The following is a 25428-nucleotide window of genomic DNA, read 5'->3' as shown; positions in this document are numbered from 1 at the left end:
GGAGGTTATGCTTTTTAGGGTGCATCCTAAATGTAGGCATTGTACTCCATGCCTAGTATAGAGGTTATGCTTATTTATTTTATTTTATTTATTTATTTTATTTTACATTTGTTGACCGGGCTAGTCTAGCTGGACATATATCCGTTTTCAGTAGAGGCCCGGGGAGAAAAGCTCCAAATACATGCAATAAGCAATCATTAACACCAAAAAAAAAGCAATAGTAAACAAAAGTACAGAATGGTACAATGGTAAGCATGTGTAAGACTAAAAGAGAAAAAAAAAAACAAAAACAGACTAGCCAACTCAAGACCAGATTAACAAAAATAAATGAAACAGCTGTTTAAAAATAGAGATTTCAGGTATGCAGGATAAAAAGTAAGATTAATAAAAAAAAAGCAGATAAGGAAGCCACCAGATGGCATAACATGGAGAAGAAAAAAGAATAGATCAAATTTATGGAGGATTCAAAATAAGGAAGTAGCTGGTATCACTAAGTGTGACATTTAGAGGCACAGTCAGGGGAGAGTGAGTGAAGTTAGGAGTAAGGGGGAAGTATTTTCAGTCAGGGTTAGCACAGGGACATAGCCATTGAGTTTTAAGGTGCTCTTTGATATGTTTTTTGAAAAGGGATGTGGAGTCTAGGTTAGTTATTTCTTGAGGGAGTAAAGTGCATCCTAAGTGGGGGTGTTGTGCTCCATGACTAGTATAATCAGTGCATACTACATGGAGGTTATGCTTAGTAGGGTGCATCCGAAATGTGGGTGTTGTACTCAGTGACTAGCATAGTCAGTGTATACTACATGGAAGTTATGCATAGTAGGGTGCATCCTAAATTGGGGCATTGTACTCAGTGACTGGTATAGTCAGTGTATACTACATGGAGGTTGTGCTTAGTAGGGTGCATCCTAAGTGGGGGTGTTGTGCTCCATGACTAGTATAATCAGTGCATACTCCATGGAGATTATGCTTAGTAGGGTGCATCCAAAATGTAGGCATTGTACTCTGTGACTAGTATAGTCAGTACATACTACATGGGGGTTATAATTATTAGGGTGCATCATAAATATAGGCATTGTACTCTGTGACTAGTATAGTCCGTGCATACTACATGGTGGTTATGCTTAGTAGGGTGCATCCAAAATGTAGGCATTGTACTCCGTGACTAGTATAGTCAGTACATTCTACATGGGGGTTATGATTATTAGGGTGCATCGTAAATGTAGGAGTTGTACTCCGTGACTAGTATAGTCAGTGCATACTACATAGTGGTTGTTCTTATTAGGGTGCATCCTAAATGTAGGCATTGTACTCCATGACTAGTATAATCAGTACATCGATAACTGTGCAGTAACAGAAACCTGGTTCAGGGCTCCCGAGAGCACACCAGCACTACCAGGTTATACCTCATACCATGCTTTTCGGCCCCAAAACTTGGCCCGAACCACAAAAGGAGGGGGGAGTATCGATATTCATCAAAGATACCCACACCTCCAGGTTGGTGGCAAAGCACGAAGCATCAGAGACTATCCATGTGCAACTAACAGTGGGTAAAACTGCCTTCCAGTTTATAGCCTGCTACAGACCACCCTCCCAAACCCAGGAAACCCACTCGGCCTTCCTGAGAACACTGGAAAATATGAAGGTCTCTCCAAACACCATTATATTGGGTGACTTCAACTACCCAAACATAGATTGGGAGCATTACTCTAGCTCCAACGCCCTAGCTCAAAGGTTCCTAGAATTTATAAACTCAAATGCTATGGAACAACTTTTTACCACTCCCACAAGAGGGGAAAACATACTGGACCTGATCATCACCAACATGGGGACTCTATGCTCCAGACCAGAAGTGTATCACTCACCGGTAATATCAGACCATAAACTAATCTCACTGGATATTCACATCCCAACCCCACCCCCTGCCCAGAAAACCACAGTGAAAAACTTCTCTAAAGCAAATTTCACACTCCTCAAAACCAAGGTGGAATCCTTCAAAGCCCCCGGGCCTGTGGAAAATACGGCCCAGACCACAGAATCCTTTATAAACGCATTCTATGAACACCTTCAGGAATGCATGGATCATGCGATCCCAAATAAAACCAAGACCCAATCCTCCAAAGGCAGACGTCCTGTCTGGTGGACCCCAGCCATAAACAAACTATACAATAGAAGGAGGAAGCTACTAAATGATAGAGCAAAATCCCAAAAAGGGAAGGCATCACTGATCAGTATTAGCAAAAAACTACGGGCACTCATAAGATTGTCTAAGGCCACCTTCGAGAGAAAAATTGCACAGGACACTAAGGATAATCACAAGGCTTTCTTTAGTTATGTTAGGAACCTGGGTGGTAATTCCCAGATATGCTCAGAATTAGTCCAAAATGACAAAAAATACACCGAACCCACAGACATTGCCAACATCCTAGCTGACAGGTTCAGTGCAAACTTCTCCCCCCCCATCCCCACCAAAAGGGCAAATATCTATCCCAGCAGAGTGCTGCCCCCCTGACATCTCAGATGCTCAGGTAAGAGCCGCCCTCTCCAAAGCAAAAAACACAGCATCAATGGGACCAGACGGTGTCCTGGGCTGTGTCCTACATGAACTCCAAGAAGAGCTAAACACAAACATAAAACTACTGTTCAGTCTCAGCCTTACTACAGGATATGTGCCCAAAGAGTGGCGTACAGCAACAGTGGTCCCTCTCCATAAAGGTGGTGCCTCAATGGATCCTGGAAACTATCACCCCATAAGCCTGACTAGCTTGGTCTGCAAAGCTATGGAAAGGATCATCATGGACCTCATAAATAAAGATATTGGGGACCTACAGACACTGGATCCTACCCAGTTCAGCTTTGTTAAGGGTAGATCCTGCCTCTTAAACCTGGTTGATTTCTTTGAAACAGTCACCAAGGCCATTGACGAGGGGAAGGTGGTCCACACAGCCTACCTGGACCTCGCAAAAGCCTTCGATACAATACCCCACTCAGGCATTATAGATAAGCTCACCAGCTTAAATATAAACCCCTATGTCACTAGATGGATTGCAAACTGGCTCAAGGACAGAACCCACATAGTTAGAATTGCTGGAGCCATGTCAGACTCCAAACCAGTTACAAGTGGTGTCCCACAAGGCTCAGTCCTGGGACCTTTCTTGTTCGGTATATATTTCTCGGAGGTACAGGCCAACACGGAAGGATTGTGGCTGACCAAGTTCACAGATGACTGCAAACTGGGCACCATAATCGACTCTCCAGCCGACACAAGCATCCTCCAAAAGGGCCTCATAGAAACAGACAACTGGTGCCAGAGCCATGGCCTCAAGCTAAATGCCAAAACGTGTATAGTCATCCCCTTTGGCAAAAACAAAGTGCCCACAAATTACCACATAGGTGGTAATCCATTAAGTAGAGAAGAAGTAATTAGGGACCTGGGGACCCAAGTTGATAGAAATCTCTCATTTGACAACCACGTGGCCAAAGTGGTTAGAAAAATATTTTATATAGCCCACCTAATCATGAAGGGATTCACATCTAGATCAGGGGAGGTCATCGTGCCTCTTTACTCATCTCTCATCAGGCCCATAATTGAGTACAATGCCCCCTTTGGGATGTACCTTACCAGACACCTGCAGCAACTGGAAAGACCCCAAAAGTACCTCACCAAGAGGATCAAAGGGCTCAAACAGATGCCATATGCTGCCCGGTTAAAGAAACTCCAGCTCTACTCAGTGGCATACCGCTTGTTCAGAGGCGATCGGTGCCTGACGTATAAAGCCATGTCCAACCCAGAATTAATGGACATGCTGCACCTCAGAAAATCCAAATCCCATCGAGCTACGCCCTCGAGAGACTTGAACCTCACCACTGAAATAAATAGGACATGCTGGAGGGACAGATTCATAACCCAGAGGCTCCCTTCACTCTGGAATAAAGTCCCAGTCCAGGTTAGGCAAAGTCCCTCACTGACTCTCATCAAGAGGAATCTTGATGAGTGGATGGGAGATCGTAGGTTTACCCCGGGTATCACTTCTGTGTCACTGTTAGACAGAGGCACAGTATACTAACCTCGAAAAAGGGCATAGCAAAATAAATTTAAAATGGGTGGCAAAAGCCAAACACATTCTGGCTAGGCTTATAAATGCCCTAGGGCAGATAGCCTAGTATGAACCTATGAACATACTACATGGAGGTTATGCTTAGTAGGGTGAATCCTATATGTGAGAATTATACTCCATGACTAGTATAATCAGTGTATACTACATGGAGGTTATGCTTGGTAGGGTGCATCCTAAATGTAAGTGTTGTACTCATTGACTAGTATAATCAGTGCATACTACATGGAGGTTATGCTTAGTAGGGTGCATGCTAAATGTAGGCATTGTACTCAGTAACTAGTATAGTCAGTGCATACTACATGGAGGTTATGCTTAGTAGGGTGCATCCTATATGTAAGCTACGGACTCCGTAACTAGTATAGTCAGTGCGTACTGCATGGGGTTATGATTATTAGGGTGCATTCAAAATGAAGACATTGTACTTCATGCCTAGTATAGTCAGTGCATACTACATGGTTGTTATGCTTATTAGAGTGCATCCTAAATGTAGGCACTGTACTCCATGACTAGTATAATCAGTGTATACCACATGGCGGTTATGCTTAGTAGGGTGCATCCTAAATGTGGGCATTGTACTTCATGGCTAGTATAGTCAGTGTATACTACATGGGGGTTATGCTTAGTAGTGTGCATCCTAAGTGGGGATTTGTACTCAGTGACTAGTGTAATCAGTGCATACTACATGGAGGTTATACTTAGTAGGGTGCAGCCTAAATATGGGTGTTGTACTCAGTGACTAGTATAATCAGTACAAACTACATACAGGTTATGCTTAGTAGGGTGCATCCTAAATGTGGGTGTTGTACTCCGTGACGAATATAGTCAGTGCATACTATATGGAGGTTATGCTTAGTAGGGTGCATCCTAAATGTAGGCATTGTACTCAGTGACTAGTATAGTCAGTGCATTCTACATGGAGGTTATGTTTAGTAGGGTGCATCCTAAATGGGGCCATTGTACACAGTCACTAGAATAATCAATGCATACTACATGGAGGTTATGCTTAGTAGGGTGCATCCTAAATGGGGGCGTTGTACTCCGTGATTAGTATAATCAATGCATACTACAAGGAGGTTGCTTTTGGTAGGGTGCATCCTAAATGTAGGCATTGTACTCCATGACTATTATAATCAATGCATACTATATGGAGGTTATGCTTAGTAGGGTGCATCCTAAATGTGGGTGTTGTATTCAGTGACTAGTGTAGTCAGTGCATACCATATGGAGGTCATGCTTAGTACGGTGCATCCTAAGTGGGGATGTTGCACTCCGTGACTAGTATAGTCAGTGCATACTACATGGAGGTTATACATAGTATGGTACCTCCTAAATGTAGGTGTTGTATTCAGTGACTAGTATAGTCTGTGCATACTACATGGAGGTTATGTTTAGTAGGGTGCATCCTAAATGTACAGTTTGTACTCAGTGACTAGTATAGTCAGTGCATACTACATGGAGGTTATACTTAGTAGGGTGCATCCTAAATGGGGGCATTGTATGCAGTCACTAGTATAATCAGTGCATACTACATGGAGGTTATGCTAAGTAGCATGCATCCTAAATGGGGGCGTTGTACTCTTTGACTAGTATAATCAGTGCATACTACATGGAGGTTATACTTGGTAGGATGCATCCTAAATGTGCATGTTGTACTCCCTGACTAGTATAATCAGTGCATGCTACATGGAGGTTATGCTTAGTAGGGTGCATCCTTAATGTGGGTGTTGTACCCCCTAAAAAGTATAATCAATGCACACTACACGGAGGTTATGCTTCATAGGGTGCATCCTAAATGGGGGCTTTGTACTTCCTGACTGGTATAGTCAGTGCATACTACATGGAGGTTATGCTTAGTAGGGTGCATCCTAAATGTGGGTGTTGTACTCAATGACTAGTATAATCAGTACATACTACATAGAGGTGCATAGTTTTTTGGATGTAGAGGAAATACCTTTTGCTAGGATCTATGCAAAGGTAAAAAGATTTCCTAATTACCACCACAATGTGATGGTCAAATATGAGTAAGTGATCCATCACCCAAATGTCCAGATTTCTCTCTACTTTTTTATTTTGGAGTTGTATTTTATCTGTACCATAAACTCGAGCTTGGGCTTACTTATCAAATGCTACAATGTTGCCTTTTTTAGCGCTGAGTTTGAGCCTCATGTTTTGTACACAAGTGATCGACCAGTGTAAGTTCCTGTTTGAATGCCTGTGTATCAGAGAGGAACTTGTCTATGACTCCCAGCTTACAATCATCTCTGAACTTTTTTAAAAAGAGATCCTTCTTTGATATATAAAGATCTGAGAAATAAAAAATTAATAACAGATGTCCCTATACAGATGCCTGTGGAACTCCACTGGTCATCTTCATGCTCTCAGAGGATGTATCCCCAACTCTTACTGTGTCAGTCCTGTCCCTACGCCAGTTGTCAATCCACCTAACCACATAGCTCATTTAGCTTCTTTAATATATTAGCATGTGGTATGGCGTCAAATGTTATAGTGAGGTGAAGGTATGATGTGTGAACAATTTGCCTGCAGTCTACAGCCTGAGTAACCCTCTCAAAGCAGTTCACTAGATTCATCAGACAAAATCTACCCTTGACAAAACCAAACTGTTAGGGGTCAACTCTGGTAAGATTTTGGATATTTTAGTTTATTAGGTTAGTTATGAAATGTTCCAAAACTTTGCACATAAGACTCGTTTACAGCTAGATCTGTCATTTCTACAGTCAGTAGTAAGGCCCTGCTTGAACAGTGCTATCACAACTACTGTGTGCCATACCAGTGAGACAAGGCCAATTGCTTTTCTCAGGTTAAACAGGTTGAGGACAGTACTGGGATACATAGGCCCACAGCCTCATATGGGGCAAGTGAGGAGCAGAAGCTCTAATGAGTTGAATATATTGGAGCCACAGCCTCATATGGGGCCAGTGAGGAGCAGAAGCTCTAATGAGTTGAGTATATTGGGATACACAGGCTCATAGGCTCAAATGAGACAAGTAGTTAGCATAGGCTCTAAAACCCATTCACTCATCAGCCAATCTTTTGAACATTGTAATAACTGATGCTTGTTTGAGCTTTATGAAAATCTGTTCAACAAAGATCTGCGCCTGCACATGATTTTAATTTCAGCAATACAGACTAATATTAAGTTGCTGTTATTTGTAGTGTTCAAGTCATGTGAGTAAAATTTGAAACATATTAATGCAGCTAAATAATCACTGTTTTAACAATTAAACATCATAATTAGATCACCCGATGCATCCTATAGTTAATCATGAAAAGTCCCAACCTTTGTACCCTTTTGAATAGCTGTTGTTTCTCATCCCTGCTATATTTCTGGTAAAAGGTTTTTTTTTTAATTCTTTGAAGCCTTCTAAGCTGTCCCTGATTATATACACATGGAGACCCACAGTATTCTATTACTGGCCTAATGTAAGCCATGTACAGTAAAACAATACCTCTTTTTTTTCTACTGATGTTAAGAATACTATGGCATTTTCTTATAATTATTATAGCGTTAATGTAAAATATTAATGAGCAATGTATAATTGTGCCCAAATCGCTTATTAGCTCAAACTTTGGTAGAAGCTGACTCTTCATTATATATGGATTTCTTATTTGCTTTCCCAAAGTAATGAATACTGCATTTGTTAGCACTGCATGCATCATCCACTGAAATAAGTCCAAGTTGTGATGCATTTTTGCATGTGCTGCGATGCTTGCTACAACAGTACCTATTTTATGTTAGCTGCAAAACTTCCTTATCCAGATAACCTTCTCTGGTTGGCAGTGCTGACATTAATAACTTGAACAAGGAGGGGCCTGACACTGAGCCTTGAGATTCATCTCTGTTATTGGTAACCAGTTCTGAAAACACTTCAGTTATTTTCATCCAATATTTACAGTCATAACGCCAATCCCTTGCTTTTATTTTTGAGGTTAGGCCACCTTATCACCACTGTTCTTTTGCTGTGTAAACCTTTTGAAAAAAAAGACTTTCAGTAGTTCCTTTTCTTTTGTTTTTTACACCAAAATATCTGCAGAGCACATGGCAAAGTGTACTTAAAATACTTAATTCCTGCATTGCTGAGATACCCAAAGTTGTTTGAACATCTCTGCTTCATTTAGCTACTCTATAAATTAAACTGCTTGGTGTTTAAAACTATGTGAAACTCTGTTTACTGTCTGTGCTCTGAGGCATTTTTTCAGTTACATGTGCTGTCTTTATAGCTTCCACACCTGTATGGACCTCTTACTGAGTCACTGTGAATAGGTCACATCACCTGAAGGTCAGTCAATGCAGACCCTTCACACCTCCATCTCATCATCAAGACTGGACTCTGCCACCCCTGCTGTATAACTTTCTTCTATTACTTGTGGTTATCTCCAGCATTCACTTGGGTGGTTGTGTTATATATGGAAGTGGGGAAATATTTTCTTAGTCACCTTTTCTTTGACTGCTGTTTATTTTTCTAACTCTGGGAGTCCCTGGTGCCATATGCTCCTGAAGTAAAGATGATCATTGTTGCTTTATGTAGCAAAGGAGGTTGCAACCCCTACACAGTGTATTAGCTCTGTATACTCAGCATTAAATGGAAGTTTGGCACTAGGGTCACATACATGCAGTGCACTCAAATTGTGTCAGTACTGAGCTGCTCCTTGCTAACCCCTTAACTACAGACTATTCTCACTGTTTTCCCAGAGTCTAATTGATCTTGTACAGTCTATTAATAAGCACCTAAACTTGTTCCGGGGCATTCTGCACAATGTGGCATTTAACCGTACACACAAACTGCTTCATTCATACACCTAACCCCTTGCACAGACAGGGAATATTTATTCTAATTTGGAGTTAAATCCTAGTTTTTTTATGTTCTTAAAATCATTGCCCTTTAAAAGAGCTGTCTTATCTGGATGCCAACTTTTTGGTATCTTTTTACCTTGTGACCAGGAATTCAAAGGTTATGGGAGCAGTTGGGCTCAGCCATATTGAGGAACTTCAGGACAAAGGTTTCCATTACTAGTTGTACAACCACAACAACAATCTATTTGCTGTCAGGCTACAGCCACCTCTTGGGCAGGTATAGATTGTGCACCTGGGATCATATTAGCTTAGAATTATTCTGACGTCCCTTCTCTGGGCCAGTAATCAAAAAGTCTCAATCCTCAGCACAGACACCAGTGAGGGATGTTCACTTGGAACAAAAAAATAGATACACACAGTACTGCCAGATGCAGCTTGCTGCACCAAGCACAATTTCCCTTTCCCTTAAGACCACACAGGGAGCACACTCAGTCCTGTGGCTTGTTTTACCTCTCTCTCTCCAGGCCCTCAAATAAGACTCCCCACTGACACAGCTGTAGAGTTGAGTCCTCAGCCGAGTGTTCCAAGCCAAGTCCTCTACCACCTTCTCTGTGAAACCAGTGTTCTGTGTACCTGCTCCAAGTAGGACACACACACACACACAAACACACACACACACACACACACACACACACACACACACACACACACACACACACACACACACACACTCACTCTGAGATTTGGTTTTCACAAATACACACACATGCCCCATCCTCTGCCCAGACTATAAGGTAGATTTACTGCCACCAGCTAGCTACTTTAAGGATCTTACCAGGGTACCCAATTATACTGAGAGAAATCTATACTAATACTAATGGTAGTGTTTGACCAATGCAGCATGGCTTTCAGGAGTGGCCACAGTGTCAACAAATAAATATAAGTACTCTCAAAGGTTAAAATATTTTCCAAAAGACCAGCCACAATAAAAAGTTAAAATATATATTTAATAATAAATAATAAAAGAGCATGAAAGTATGAAGTACCTATTTACAATAGATACCAGAGTTTCAATCACAGGAAATATTAAAATTAACACAGATGAACAGATGCACACAGATACAGAAAACAATACTTAACTAATCTCACTATATTATTCCTAACTGATCAAAATAATTACTGCCCCCTGGTTCACTTACTAGAGCAAGGCAAGATGATGTGGCTGAGTGATCTTTCTTTGTCAGGTTTCAAAAACAGACTGCTCTGAGACTTCTGTCTCATCTAGTATTAAAACATAATTTCAGTGCTGGATTACAGCTATAATGCTATTTTAAAACATCCACCCTTCCAGGTTAGCAATTAATTCTCCCTAAGGATGATACAGTAGGATTTCTAGTCCTGGTTTGCACAGGCATTTTGACTCTGGCTGCAATCAGAACTGGCTAAGAACTTGCTGTATTCAACTGGACATATAAGAGAATTTAAGTACCTTTATCTGCACTCTTTTTCAAAAAAAATACAGTATTTAAATTGATTCTAACTGTGTGTTGCAGGAATATTAACTGAACTGGAAGTTAGTCAGTGTTTGCTGAATTTTGTTATTTGCTAGTAATTACAGGTGTGGGTGTAGCCACATTCTTTGATTTCCTGTCCTTGCCTATTTAAGTGGTACAGTGTGAAATATTTTCTGCTTAAAAACCTCAGCTTTGGCCGGCTAAGAACTTGCTGTATTGAACTGGACATATAAGAGAATTTAAGTACCTTTATCTGCACTTTTTTTTCAAACAAATACAGTATTTAAATTGATACTAACTGTGTGTTGCAGGAATATTAACCGAACTGGAAGTTAGTCAGTGTTTGCTGAATTTTGTTATTTGCTAGTAATTACAGGTGTGGGGTAGCCACATTCTTTGATTTCCTGTCCTTGCCTATTTAAGTGGTACAGTGTGAAATATTTTCTGCTTAAAAACTTCAGCTTTGGCCAGCTAAGAACTTGCTGTATTCAACTGGACGTATAAGAGAATTTAAGTACCTTTATCTGCACTTTTTTTTCAAAAAAATACAGTATTTAAATTGATTCTAACTGTGTGTTGCAGGAATATTAACTGAACTGGAAGTTAGTCAGTGTTTGCTGAATTTTGTTATTTGCTAGTAATTACAGGTGTGGGGTAGCCACATTCTTTGATTTCCTGTCCTTGCCTATTTAAGTGGTACAGTGTGAAATGTTTTCTGCTTAAAAACCTCAGCTTTGGCCGGCTAAGAACTTGCTGTATTCAACTGGACGTATAAGAGAATTTAAGTACCTTTATCTGCACTTTTATTTCAAAAAAATACAGTATTTAAATTGATTCTAACTGTGTGTTGCAGGAATATTAACTGAACTGGAAGTTTTGACTCTGCTCTTCAGTTAGTCTCACCCACCCTCCCTGTTTTTGTTTTGGTGTTAATCTTAGTGGCCTTGAAACTGTCCGCCCCTCTTGTAAATTTGTGTTTGGATACTCCTTCTGGGCCCATCTCATTTGCTCACTCAACTGAGTGCAGTGAGATCATATTCTGATTTCAGGCACTCCTACTGTGTACAAAGAGAGCATCTGGGAAACAGAAAAAAAATTAAGCTTGTTTCCTGCCTTTCCTGTTAAGTGGTATAGACTATTTGTAGGCTTCTGAGCCCCCAAGCCCTTCTGTGTTGGAGGGAAGCCTTCTAGCTTAGTTTTTTTTCTTATAACTAGCCAGTTTTCTAGTTTCAGCACTCAAATCTGTTTCTTTGATCTCAGCACTTGTTCAGAAAAAAAAAAAAAAAAATTTCATCTGCTTTTACTGTACTTGTGTTTCTACCTACTTTATTTTACTTTTGCATCATCTTAAAAGTACTCAATTGTATTTATTACTGCTTGGTGTAACTCATTCTAAGCCTTTTAGTTTAAACACTTGGGCTTCGGACCAGTTTTGCACTGAGAGGGTTTGTGGTCTGCACTGTAGTGGCAGAACAGGTAGCTTACATCCTTCTAGGTTGGGAACTGCTGATTGAGGGCTCAGTGTCTGTTATTCTAAAAGTGTATTAATTCTGGTTTAAGCACTTGGGCTTTCAGGCCAGTTATTTTACATTAAGAGGGTTCGTGGTCTGCACTCTTGTGGGAGGAGAGGCTGGACTCTGCCCTTCTGAGCTGGGAATTTCTGGTTAAAGGCTTATAGTGCATGCATATCTGAACTGCTTCTTACTGAAGTTGGTGCGCCTTGTTTGCTGTGGCATAGACTGGATTCAGGCCTGCTGGATCTAGCTTTGTTTGTGTAACTTGAGCACTAATCCAGGCATTCTCTAAAGTATTCAATTGTATTTATTACTGCTTGGTAGTAACTTGATTAAAGTGTAGCTATCATTCTACGTCTTTTGGATTAAGCACTTGGGCTTCAGACCAGTTGTTTTACATTAGGAAGGTTTGTGGCATGCACTGTGGTGGCAGGACAGGTAGCTTTCATCCTTCTAAGTTGGGAACTGCTGATTGAGAGCCCAGTGTCTGTTATTCTTAAAGTGTATTAGTTCTGGTTTAGGCACTTGGGCTTCAGGCCAGTTATTTTACATTAAGAAGGTTCGTGGTCTGCACTCTTGTGGGGAAGAGGCTGGACTCTGCCCTTCTGAGCTGGGAATTTCTGGTTAAAGGTTTATAGTGCCTGAATATTTGAACTGTATCTTACTGAAATTGGTACACCTTGTTTGCTGTAGCATAGACTAGATCCAGGCCTGCTGAATCTAGCTTTGTTTATATGCTTGTTGTTTGTTTGCTTGTTATTTCCCTGGAACGCTAATTCCACCTAATACGGCTTCTCAGCTTCTGTGGATCACTAGTGATATCTGCATTGCTTACTGTACTTATTTCCTTGTTTCACTTGAAAGAAAGTTACTGTTTGTCATTTTGCATTTAAGTTACCTGTAACACATTGCACTTAAGTTACCTGGCACTTGCGCTAAAGCAATTATATAAGTCAGCACTAAAAATTAAAAGCACTACACCCTCACTCCCCACTGGCCCTTGTTTTCAATTATTAAGGAATTCCCAATATTATTCTAGCATGTCCAAAGGTCAGTTGTCAATCTCCTCTCCGGTCCAGCTGGTGAATCTGGGAATCTTGAGGCAATGTTACAACTGCCTCATGTACACAGACAACCCTCTCCTCCTCCCAACAAATTCCAACACATGTGAGAGATGCAACCATATAGCCAAACTGGAGGCTAAGCTCTGTCAACTCAGTACTGGCATAACCAGTCAGGAGGAGAAGGAAACCACACTCACTACAATTCCAGTCTCACATAGACCTACCACGACAGCAAACCAAACACATAATCACACAAAAACATACTCGGAGGCTCTAAATAAAGATCTACCTAAGCAGCAGAGACCACCAAAGCAGACACCCAAGCAACCGCTACCCCAAAACAAAACACGTGCAACACATATCTCACAAACCCAGTGTGCCGAACAGTCACAGCCCTTAAGACTAAACAACACACCTGATACACTTGTAATAGGTGACTCTATCATCAGGCACATTGATGTCCCACTCACCAGGCTGAACAAGGAGAGGGTCACGGTGAGCAGCCTGTCGGCGCTAGGATCTGCCACATAACACAAGCACTCGAGTCACTCCAAGGCAAGTACAAATATGACTCAGTCATTGTCCATGCTGGTGTGAATGACCTGAGACGTACCTCCCTGGACTACATGAAAAGAGATATAAAGGAGCTCTCTGAGCATGTAGCCCAGGCCGGTATGACCCTGACCTTGAGTAGCATCTTACCCTCACCAAGAATGATGCCACAATATGAAGACAAGATGATCAATTTCAACAATTGGCTTAAGTACTGGTGTCATTCAAAGGGGATCCAATGGCTGTCAGCTTGGGATGATATGCTCGACAAGCCACGATGCTTCGCTAGGGACGGCTTGCACCTGTCACCCCTGGGCTTTCGGATATTGGCAAAGGCTCTTGCTACCCCCATAGTGCCTTTTTTAGGCAAGGCTCAAAAGACAAACCCACCTCCATAGGTATTACAAGGGATAAGAAACTAAGAGTAATGCTACTCAATGCCAGAAGTCTAAACCTCAAGATGCACGCACTCAAAACTCTCCTTAGCATGGAGAACATCGATATCTGTGCAGTAACAGAAACCTGGTCCAGGGCTCCCGAGAGCACCCCAGCACTACCAGGTTATACCTCATACAATTCTTTTCGGCCCCAAAACTTGGACCGAACCACAAAAGAAGGGGGAGTATCGATATTCATCAAAGATACCCACACCTCCAGGTTGGTGGCAAAGCACGAAGCATCAGAGACTATCCATGTGCAACTAACAGTGGGTAAAACTGCCTTCCAGTTTATAGCCTGCTACAGACCACCCTCCCAAACCCAGGAACCCCACTCGGCCTTTCTGAGAACACTGGAAAATATGAAGGTCTCTCCAAACACCATTATATTGGGCGACTTCAACTACCCAAACATAGACTGGGAGCATTACTCTAGCTCCAACACCCTAGCCCAAAGGTTCCTAGAATTTATAAACTCAAATGCTATGGAACAACTAGTTACCACTCCCACAAGAGGGGAAAATATACTGGACCTGATCATCACCAACATGGGGACTCTATGCTCCAGACCAGAAGTGTATCCCTCACTGGTAAGATCAGACCATAAACTAATCTCACTGGATATTCACATCCCGACCCCACACCCTGCCCAGAAAACCACAGTGAAAAACTTCTCTAAAGCAAATTTCACACTCCTCAAAATCGAGGTGGAATCCTTCAAAGCCCCCAGGCCTGTGGAAAATACAGCCCAGACCACAGAATCCTTTATAAATGCATTCTATGAACACCTTCAGGAATGCATGGATCATGCGATCCCAAATAAAACCAAGACCCAATCCTCCAAAGGCAGATGTCCTGTCTGGTGGACCCCAGCCATAAACAAACTATACAATAGAAGGAGGAAGCTACTAAATGATAGAGCAAAATCCCAAAAAGGGAAGGCATCACTGATCAGTATTAGCAAAAAACTACGGGCACTCATAAAATTGTCTAAGGCCAGCTTCGAGAGAAAAATTGCACAGGACACTAAGGATAATCACAAGGCTTTCTTTAGTTATGTTAGGAACATGGGTGGTAATTCCCAGATATGCTCAGAATTAGTCCAAAATGACAAAAAATACACTGAACCCACAGACATTGCCAACATCCTAGCTGACAGGTTCAGCGCAAACTTCTCCCCACCAAAAGGGCAAATATCTATCCCAGCAGAGTGCTGCCCCCCTGACATCTCAGATGCTCAGGTAAGAGCCGCCCTCTCCAAACCAAAAAAACACAGCATCAATGGGACCAGACGGTGTCCCGGACTGCGTCCTACATGAACTCCAAGAAGAGCTAAACCCAAACATAAAACTACTGTTCAATCTCAGCCTTACTACAGGATATGTGCCCAAAGAGTGGCGTACAGCAACAGTGGTCCCTCTCCATAAAGGTGGTGCCTCAACGGATCCTGGAAACTATCGCCCCATAAGCCTGACTAGCTTGGTCTGCAAAGCTATGGAAAGGATCAATCATGGACCTCATAAATAAAGATATTGGGGACCTACAGACACTGGATCCTACCCAGTTCGGCTTTGTTAAGGGCAGATCCTGCCTCTTAAACCTGGTTGATTTCTTTGAAACAGTCACCAAGGCCACTGACGAGGGGAAGGTGGTCCACACAGCCTACCTGGACCTCGCAAAAGCCTTCTATACAATACGCCACTCGGGCATTACAGATAAGCTCACCAGCTTAAATATACACCCCTATGTCACTAGATGGATTGCAAACTGGCTCAAGGACAGAACCCACATGGTTAGAATTGCTGGAGCCATGTCAGACTCCAAACCAGTTACAAGTGGTGTCCCACAAGGCTCAGTCCTGGGACCTCTCTTGTTCGGTATATATTTCTCGGAGGTACAGGCCAACACAGAAGGACTGTGTCTGACCAAGTTCGCAGATGATTGCAAACTGGGTGCCATAATCGACTCTCCAGCCGACACAAGCATCCTCCAAAAGGGCCTCATAGAAACAGACAACTGGTGCCAGAGCCATGGCCTCAAGCTAAATGCCAAAAAGTGTATAGTCATCCCCTTTGGCAAAAACAAAGTGCCCACAAATTACCACATAGGTGGTAATCCATTAAGTAGAGAAGAAGTAATTAGGGACCTGGGGACCCAAGTTGATAGCAATCTCTCATTTGACAACCACGTGGCCAAAGTGGTTAGAAAAACATTTTATATAGCCCACCTAATCATGAAGGGATTCACATCTAGATCAGGGGAGGTCATCGTGCCTCTTTACTCATCCCTCATCAGGCCCATAATTGAGTACAATGCCCCTTTTGGGATGTACCTTACCAGACACCTGCAGCAACTGGAAAGACCCCAAAAGTACCTCACCAAGAGGATCAAAGGGCTCAAACAGATGCCATATGCTGCCCGGTTAAAGAAACTCCAGCTCTACTCAGTGGCATACCGCCTGTTCAGAGGCGATCTGTGCCTGACGTATAAAGCCATGTCCAACCTGGAATTAATGGACATGCTGCACCTCAGAAAATCCAAATTCCATCGAGCTACGCGCTCGAGAGACTTGAACCTCAGCACTGAAATAAATAGGATATGCTGGAGGGACAGATTCATAACCCAGAGGCTCCCTTCACTCTGGAATAAAATCCCAGTCCAGGTTAGGCAGAGTCCCTCATTGACTCTCTTCAAGAGGAATCTTGATGAGTGGATGGGAGATCGTAGGTTTACCCCGGGTATCACTTCTGTGTCACTGTTAGACAGAGGCACAGTATACTAACCTCGAAAAAGGGCATAGCAAAATAAATTTAAAATGGGTGGCAAAAGCCAAACACATTCTGGCTAGGCTTATAAATGCCCTAGGGCAGATAGCCTAGTATGAACCTATGAACCTATAAGATACAATATTTATGGCCTAAACCAGATAATTTAATTTCAGACAATTTTTCAAAGTTGCAACAACAACAGCACGCAGGAAAAGTAGAAAAAACAACACCGCAGGATTCACCAAACACGATTTATTGTAGTAAACCTCTTTCTCTCTGACGTCTCGGCCTTAGCCTTCCAGGAGTATACAACAGATAAAACACACTGACCTTATATACAGATTAAATCCATTAATTAAGACAATCAAACAATCAATTTATTAAAAAAATCAATTATCTAAGCAACATTTTCCAATTAAAATCCTCATTAAGCCCATTTGGATGTAAAGTTTTAAACTTCAATATATAAACAGTTTCTTTATACAATAACAAATGTTTAGTTTTTAATAAATCAGAATCATTATCAGATACTTGTTCTAAAATTGATGCTTGTAACAACTTTGCATCACTGTTGTGCATTTCACCAAAATGTCGAGCAACAGGACTTTCAGTTTTAACATTAATTATGTCCCTAACATGTTCAAGTAATCTCACTTTAAAAGCTCTCTTTGTTTCCCCGATGTAAAATTTATGACAGGGACATTTTAAGGCATAAATGACTCTCTCTGTATTACAACTAAAACAATTGTTTACTCGAAAGGAAATATCATTTATACATTCAAAACTAAAAGTAACAAAACTACATGCCTTGCATTTACCACACTGATAGGTCCCTTTATGTCTAACTTGTTCTGTCATTAATTCTATAGGAAAACTAAACCTACTTCGTACCAAGAAATCTTTAATAGTCCTTCCCCTTCTGTATGAAAATTTTAAATTGACATTTAGCCATGATTTAACATTGTCCAGGGTACTAAAATATTTCCAAAACATAGAAACAATTTTAACTAATTCCGATGTATAACATCCATAAGTAGTAACAAAGTACATAGCTTCAGATTGCATTTGTTTATTATGACTAAAAAAAGAATCAGATCTTTTCTCCTGTAATATACTATTTTTGTTATAATTATGAGAATAATCCCATAGTTTGTTAAGACTCTCATCCAAAAAAGAATTATTGTACCCTCTTAACAAAAAAGAGTTGTACACAAAATCTAATTCTTTTTTAAGTACTGCTTTTTCATTACATAATCTGAAAGTCCTTAACATTTCTCCATAAGGTAAGGAGTGTTTAGTATGTGGAACATGTCCACTAGTACCATGTACATATAACGTAGGACCTTCAAATTTCCTATTTACTGAAGTTACTAATTTGTAACCACTAGAAATGTCAAGAATCACATCTAGAAAAGGTATTCGTAAACCCATAATTAAACCATCAAAGTCCAAAGAAAATCTATTGGACTTTAAATCTGAAATAAATTGTACTGCCAAAGACTGCCCCCCTTCCACTAAAAAAATTAAATCATCTACATATCTGTAGTATTTAATAACATGTTGTTGAAAAAACTTATGTTTATAAATATATTCTAACTCAAAAAATCCCATGGCCAAATTTGCATACATGGGGGCAAAAGAAGCTGTTCCTCGTTTCTGATGATAAACAGAGTGATTAAATTCAAAAAAATTATTGGTTAAAGAAAAATGCAATAACTCTAAAATAAATTCTGAAACAGGGGACTGACCCAAAAACCATCTCAATGCCTCCAATCCAAATTCATGGCTAATATTTGTGTATAGACTTTTGACGTCTACTGTCAACCAATACATACTTTTATTCCATTTTATATTATTAATTTTATTCAAAAAATCAAATACATCTGTTAAAAAAGAAGGTAATTTTTTAACATATGCAGACAAATAATCATTTAGGAAAATACCTATATTTCGTAAAAAATATTTACGACCTGATACTATGGGACGACCAGAGGGTTTATTAAGATTTTTATGAATTTTCGGCAGGCAATAAAAATATGCCATGCTGCAACCCTCTGTCTGAAATTTATTGTTAACATCTTTCATCTCAAAATATCCTAGTCTGAAACCCTTTTGTATCAACTCTTTATATTGTAGTATAGCTAAATGATATTTTTCTACCTCACATATTTCATAAATGTTATTATCATTAAGATGTTGCATACACATGTCAAAATAATCATTAGTATTTAGAACAACCAATTTGTTGCCCTTATCGGCAGGTTTAAAAACAATGTTATTTTTCTTACTTAGGTCCATTAAGATCTTCCACTCATGAAAGGACATATTATATTCAATGTTGTTCTTATTTAACATAAATTCTTGGTTCCCTATTTCTAAAGAATGATTCACCATCCTAATAAAGTTAGATACTTCCTGATTCATAATTCTCGGAATAAAATTACTTTTAGAAGGTACCTTCTCAGTATTAAGTTTAACATAGGCATTAGCTTGTTCGTCAGACATACAGGTATAAAAACTCTCATCTAAGCTAGACATATCAGAGTCTAAATCATCATTCTGACTTTCAGTATTTAAACTAAAAAAATATTTCAAATACAATTTACGACTAAAACTGTACACATCCAATTGCATGTCATGAAGTCTGGATACGACAGTAGGAATAAATTTCAAACCCAAATTTAATACTGAAAGTTCCTTGTTATTAAATTCATAATTTGATAAATTTACCACATAACTGTCCGAAATGTTGAATACCACACTACCATCTACCTCGTTTGTAGCCTCCCTGTCTGGTCGGCTCTGGTGTGGTGTATTCAGTATATTCCCGTTGGCGTTTCTGCCGCGAATTGTCTCTCTGCGTTTGTGGATATTCTGCACGAAAATTCTGTCTTAAATGTTCCGGATGTTCAGCTGGTGGAAGATGTGGAAAATCCATTTCAGCTCCATCATCTTCAAAAGATGTGTAGCCGTTTTCTGAAGCTGACGCTGATGAGTTCAAAGAGCGTGCTCTGTCCGTTTCCTGTTGAAACCTCACATGCTTACGCCCCTTATTGCGATTGGTTCTGGACACAAATGCTTTATTCAATTCGTAATCACGTAGATCTCTTATCAATTTCCCTTTTTTTCTTTCAATAAGTGTAAGTTCATAATCTTTCAATTTATCATTCATCTGTTTTAAGAACTCATCCAAAAAAGATGTAGAGACACATTTAGATATGTCGTTACACATTTTCTTAATGTCTACACACAGTTCTTTTTGTTTTAAACGGTCCCGTTCTATAAGTATATGCAACCATTCTGTAGTACAGTTGTGGGCTGCGGCAACCCATCTTTTATGGAACACAACATCAGAATCTTTAGAGAGGTCAAAGGGTGTAGTAGGATCTTTGAAAGCCCTTAATCCCCTCGGTGTTATCTCAGTGTCTATATATCTCTGTAAACCGCATATGTTAAAGAAAGTAGCAGTTTCTTTGATCATTTTTTTCTCTAGATTCTCTATTAATAGTTTATGTTCTACGTTATCCGGCACAAGATTCTTTCTGCCCACACTGCAAAAGGGATTCGGGAAGCGTTTTTTACGGTCATCCTCCCATTTATCCCATAACGTACTGCTTTTGTCCAAGCCAGTTCTATTTGTTAATTGCCTCTCACCTCTGTCCGTAACATTACTGACAAAATTGTCTAATGAAAGCTGACTGCCATCCATGGTGTCACGCAGCACCCGTGGAAACTGTGCTAGCGAATCCGTAGACATGTACCAGCAGCAACAACAACAGCACGCAGGAAAAGTAGAAAAAACAACACCGCAGGATTCACCAAACACGATTTATTGTAGTAAACCTCTTTCTCTCTGACGTCTCGGCCTTAGCCTTCCAGGAGTATACAACAGATAAAACACACTGACCTTATATACAGATTAAATCCATTAATTAAGACAATCAAACAATCAATTTATTAAAAAAATCAATTATCTAAGCAACATTTTCAATTTTTCAAAGTTAGCTGGACTGAGATTAACCTCTCTTCTTCCAGTATCTTCTCTTACAATATATTCATTTAAGAGTTACAATATAGTCTGACATATAGGTGTATTTATTTTCTGTTCAGCAGGACACATTTTAACACAAACAGCTTTACAAATACATTTTCAACACAAGCACCTGTACAAATCAGTTTCATATACAAATGACGTAAAATTCTTTACAAAATTCCAGCTAGCTGTGCTGGCATATGTTACACATCCACTGCCCTACTTCTCCTGGCATAGCTGGCAATACATCACATCATCACAATTAGCAAACTTGCAAAACATTTCCTTTTATGTTTTATCATATTGCATTGATATCAGTGTGTTTGTTGCACTTCTCTGAAATGTCCACAGATTACATATTATTGTCTTGTGTTATTACTGTAATTGTATAAGACCCACCTAAAAAATTGTGTAACCCAAGGTAGTGGCTTACTGCAGAAAGACAGAATATTAAATAGACACTAGTATTAACTGGATTAGTGTGTACAACAGTGAGGAAATGCAAAACTGTGTTAAGATTTGAATGTACTATGAATGTATAAAATACTATTAAAAATGTATTGTAATGTTGGAGTGAATGAAAATTATTAATGTCCATTGCATGGAAATAACAAAAAAATGTTAGTATGGATTGTTTTCTTTTTCGTTACCATATGTCTGTCACTTTTTTCATGTAATGTTTAATAAATATGTTTTACAAAATGCCTTGCATACTACATGACACAAGGTATAACCAATCTATGTTCTAAAATTGTAGTGCAAACAATTGAAAGCCCAGCATCTGCACCCATCTGTGTCTCTTGTGAAATGCTAATCAATGGAAGATTAAAGATAAGCGACTCCAAAACAGTAATATTTCTTTTGTGTATTCAAATTAGGAAGCAGTGTCTGTCCAACTAGAGGATGAGAGACTGGTCAAAATTAAGGATGTTCTGAAGGAGCTCCCAGCACCGCACTACAGGTATGAAGCAGGTACAAAGGTAATGATGATATGCTTAATTGAAATTCAGAGTGAGTTAAAACATCTCAGTCTAGCTACATGGTCATTCATTCAGTCAGTTGTTGAGGGAACAAATGTGTCACCAAGCTGTCTTATGAAGCTACAAGTGGCTTTATAACAAAACACTGACATCTGTGTAGTTATTCTGAAAAACATTATGAGGTTTTATAACTCTAGCATCTCATCCCTTGGCTGTAGAAGTCATGTTATATAATGTCATTTTTCCCATCCCACAATTATTTTTATGGCTGTGTGCATGAAACTCAGCAGAACTTTCTTGAGGTGGAAGAAAAGTGTATTACAAAAGAAGTGAGCAAGTTTGCAGTAATGTTGCAGTCATTGTTACACCACAATTGTTCCTCCAGGCATTCAAACACCAGCTGCACAACGTTTGGTTTAAATCCCTCTGTGCATAGTATAATTACTGTAACCCTAGTCTACATGTAGCTGTTTATGTACATTATTTCTTTTGTGGCTATTTTTCTTCTAATGTCTGTGAACCAATGGACTTGTGATCAGGCCAAAACCAACAGGTAAAAGATTACTCTTATGGCTAGTGGAGTTTTGCATAATTTGTGGGCTCTGCCTGTATACCCACTAGTATTGCATCATCACAAAGTGCAGCTCAAGTGCATGCTAGACTGTGAAAATCGGTCAGCTGACTTAGACTGCATGTCGATCAGACCATATGACACCAGTACAGGTAGCTGTCATGGATGTAGATTGGTCAGTAATTGCATGTGTCACTGTAGTAGTCATTCTTGCTAACAAGGCCATCTGCAACTCCTATTTGACTCATTTTCATCGGTCTGAAGATATTTTATCGATTTGGAACAGAACATGTTTTTTCATGTAACTGTTTGCCCATGTACTTCTGTCAGGTAGCCTGATGATCACCCTGCAGAACAGGCAAGTGTTAGCAACTGTGATGAAGCCACAGGATTCTGACATAACTATCATTTTGCTATAAGCTGTGCGGATACTGGTTTTGGTTCAAAACCTTAAATATTAAGTTAAGTGCTTGTATTCACACATCACTGTTAGAAAGGGTAGCTTTTCACAACTTGATGCTCTGACTTGTAATGCTGGGTGGAATGAAATTGGATCTCTTTGTACCATCCCTGCTCCAGAATTAACATGGTGTCCCATGTGCAAGAAGACTAGAGTTGGAATGAGGCAGAATCTGTCTCTTACTGTGGTATTCTGGAAGGTGACCTACAGCTGTGTAAAATGCCATGACTCAGTCATTTACAACTAGCTAGTTAATAAGGGAGATAAAACTGCATATTGCAAAACTACAAGAAACTGTTAACATCAGAAGTGTAGGTAATGAACTGTAGTACCTCTAAGAATGTTCCAGAGTGCTGGCATCTCAAGCATAAGTGCATGTGTCTATCCACCTGTATGTATGTGTCTATGTCCGTGTGTGTGTGTGTGTGTGTGCGTGCGTGTGTGTGTGTGTGTGTGTGTGTGTGTGTGTGTGTGTGTGTGTGTGTGCGTGCATCTTTATGTGTATGAGATGGAAGAAAAGCTTAATATTCAGTTCCCTACTTGCCTGGTAATCTCCATGGATGGTCACAGCTTTTTACAGGAGTGTCTATAAGAGCTGGATGTGTCTTGTAAGCATAGATGAATATATACCACTTTCTATTTATTTCTACATTTCTTGTATATACCAGACATTCTCTGTATATACTAGAGTATGTCTTTATCTGTTTGCCAGTTTAACTATCTACCTATTTGTCTATATTTCTTTGTGTCTGTTCCTCTTTCTGTCTGTGTATCCATGTGTCACACTGATTGTCACAGCTTATATCTTAAGGTCCATCTCTGATCAGACTGGTTTAGTTACTGGTCCATCCCTAATTCTAGAGGTGATGCAATATTTAGGGTACCATATAGTTTTGCAAACTCTAATGTTAGTGCATTTGGGACCAAGTCAACTATTGCTATCAAATACAGTGTTTAAATCCAGGCTTCCTAGTACCCTTTCAACTATCATCAATTGCATCACTTGATTCTAAACAAAGATCGTTAGTTACTGGACAAATAACATACGGTAATTTGAAAAAATTTCACTATGAAGGATGTACTTTGGTTCAAGAGATACCTGTATAGATTTCTATATTTGAAACCATTAGTGATGTTATTAGTTTGCTCTAATAACCTGAACTACAGAAGTGGTCAGTTTTCCCTGGAATTGCACCAAGCACACAATTTTACCAAAGCTACGATGCAGGTCCACTCCATATAGTTGGAATTACCATAAAACCTGCACAAACACAGGATGGAGAACAAACCGGGACAGCTACGGCAGTAGCTCCTGCCAGCAGAGTATGGACAGGTAACTGTTTAACCTGAAACAGCTCCTGCCAACAGAGTATGGACAGGTAACTGTTTAACTTGAAGCAGAACCATTAACATTCACAGACTCTGTTCTACAACATCTTCAGCTGTCTTAAAAGGATATACTAAATAAAATCTCTAGAGGTGCAAAGAATTTCATATAGCTTAAGCTAGGACATATTTCTGTACTTTGCTGCATCTTTATGGATTGTTTTTTCTCCTCATATCATGTTCCCATTCCTGTTATATTTCTAAAATATATAACTGCATGCATCATAAATCGCAGCGGTACCAAATATCAAGTCCTCCTTGAAAAGCTTTTTATTTCATTTTATTTTGCATAGCTTACTTTATGGTAACCACTGTAATCCCTATGAAAATATGCAAATGCAAATACATGCTTTTCATCTTAAGAGGTCTACTGGATTGGAAGCACAGTGTTTTAAATGGAGTTTTCAATGAGGAAGTCAATGAATAGTACTTCTAGCTTTAAATTCTGTCTTGTCATCTCACTATCTACATTCCAGTACACAGATGTCATTAAAATAGCAAATAAAAAAAAATAGAGCTAATAATAAATCAAATCAAGTGAAACAACACACACATGCACACACACACACACACACACACACACACATACACATACACACACACACACACACACACACACACACACACACACACACACACACACACACACACAGACACACACACACACACACACACACACACACACACACACACACACACACACACACACACACAAATGCACATTATATTTTTATTCTAGTAGCTACATTTTTTTCTATTTAAGTTAACGTTCAGTAAAGCATGGCACAAAAATTAATGGTTTCTATAAACTTACTCCTGTAAACATAGTCTATAGTTCCTTACTGCATCTAAATGAAGGTGTCAGAAGTTATGGGTACAAGTGGAAGTGGCAAGAAATTAAAAATGGTGTATTTCTTCTCTGACAATAAACCATGTTTAAATTATTTTATTGTATGAAATGATAAATGAAGATTGTATAAGTCAGTGCATTTGTCTAATCATGCAAGACACTGAATTTTAAAGCCACCTGCCAGCTGTCATAACCCTGTGAGTCTGTGGGTATAATCAAAATAGCCTATATGACACAACAAGGGTGGTCGCAGTGAAGTTAAAAATCCCTGTGCTGTTTGCCTTCCCATCAGGCACTGGATCCTGTGCTCAGACTTTTACCTCTGTTCTGTTAAACAAGTTAATGGTTTAGGGGTGTGATTAGATTCAGGA

At 39.8% G+C, this 25428-nt stretch overlaps 1 protein-coding gene across 2 annotated transcripts in view; it reads left to right on the top strand.

The window, feature by feature from the left end:
• Positions 1-25428, top strand: part of ARHGAP30 (Rho GTPase activating protein 30) — a 629388-nt gene that overhangs the window by 359480 nt on the left and 244480 nt on the right. For both annotated transcript variants that reach the window (XM_044059639.1, XM_044059640.1), the window contains exon 4: positions 21689-21771. In XM_044059639.1, the coding sequence (XP_043915574.1) occupies positions 21689-21771 (83 nt within the window). The remainder of the gene's footprint in view (positions 1-21688; positions 21772-25428) is intronic.

The sequence above is a fragment of the Protopterus annectens genome, chromosome 17.part0 (genome assembly GCF_019279795.1).
Source record: "Protopterus annectens isolate FY-2018-M chromosome 17.part0, PAN1.0, whole genome shotgun sequence".
Taxonomy (NCBI): Eukaryota; Metazoa; Chordata; order Ceratodontiformes; family Protopteridae; genus Protopterus; species Protopterus annectens.
Note: the sequence above shows the minus strand (reverse complement) of the source record. Positions and strands in the feature narration are given on the sequence as shown.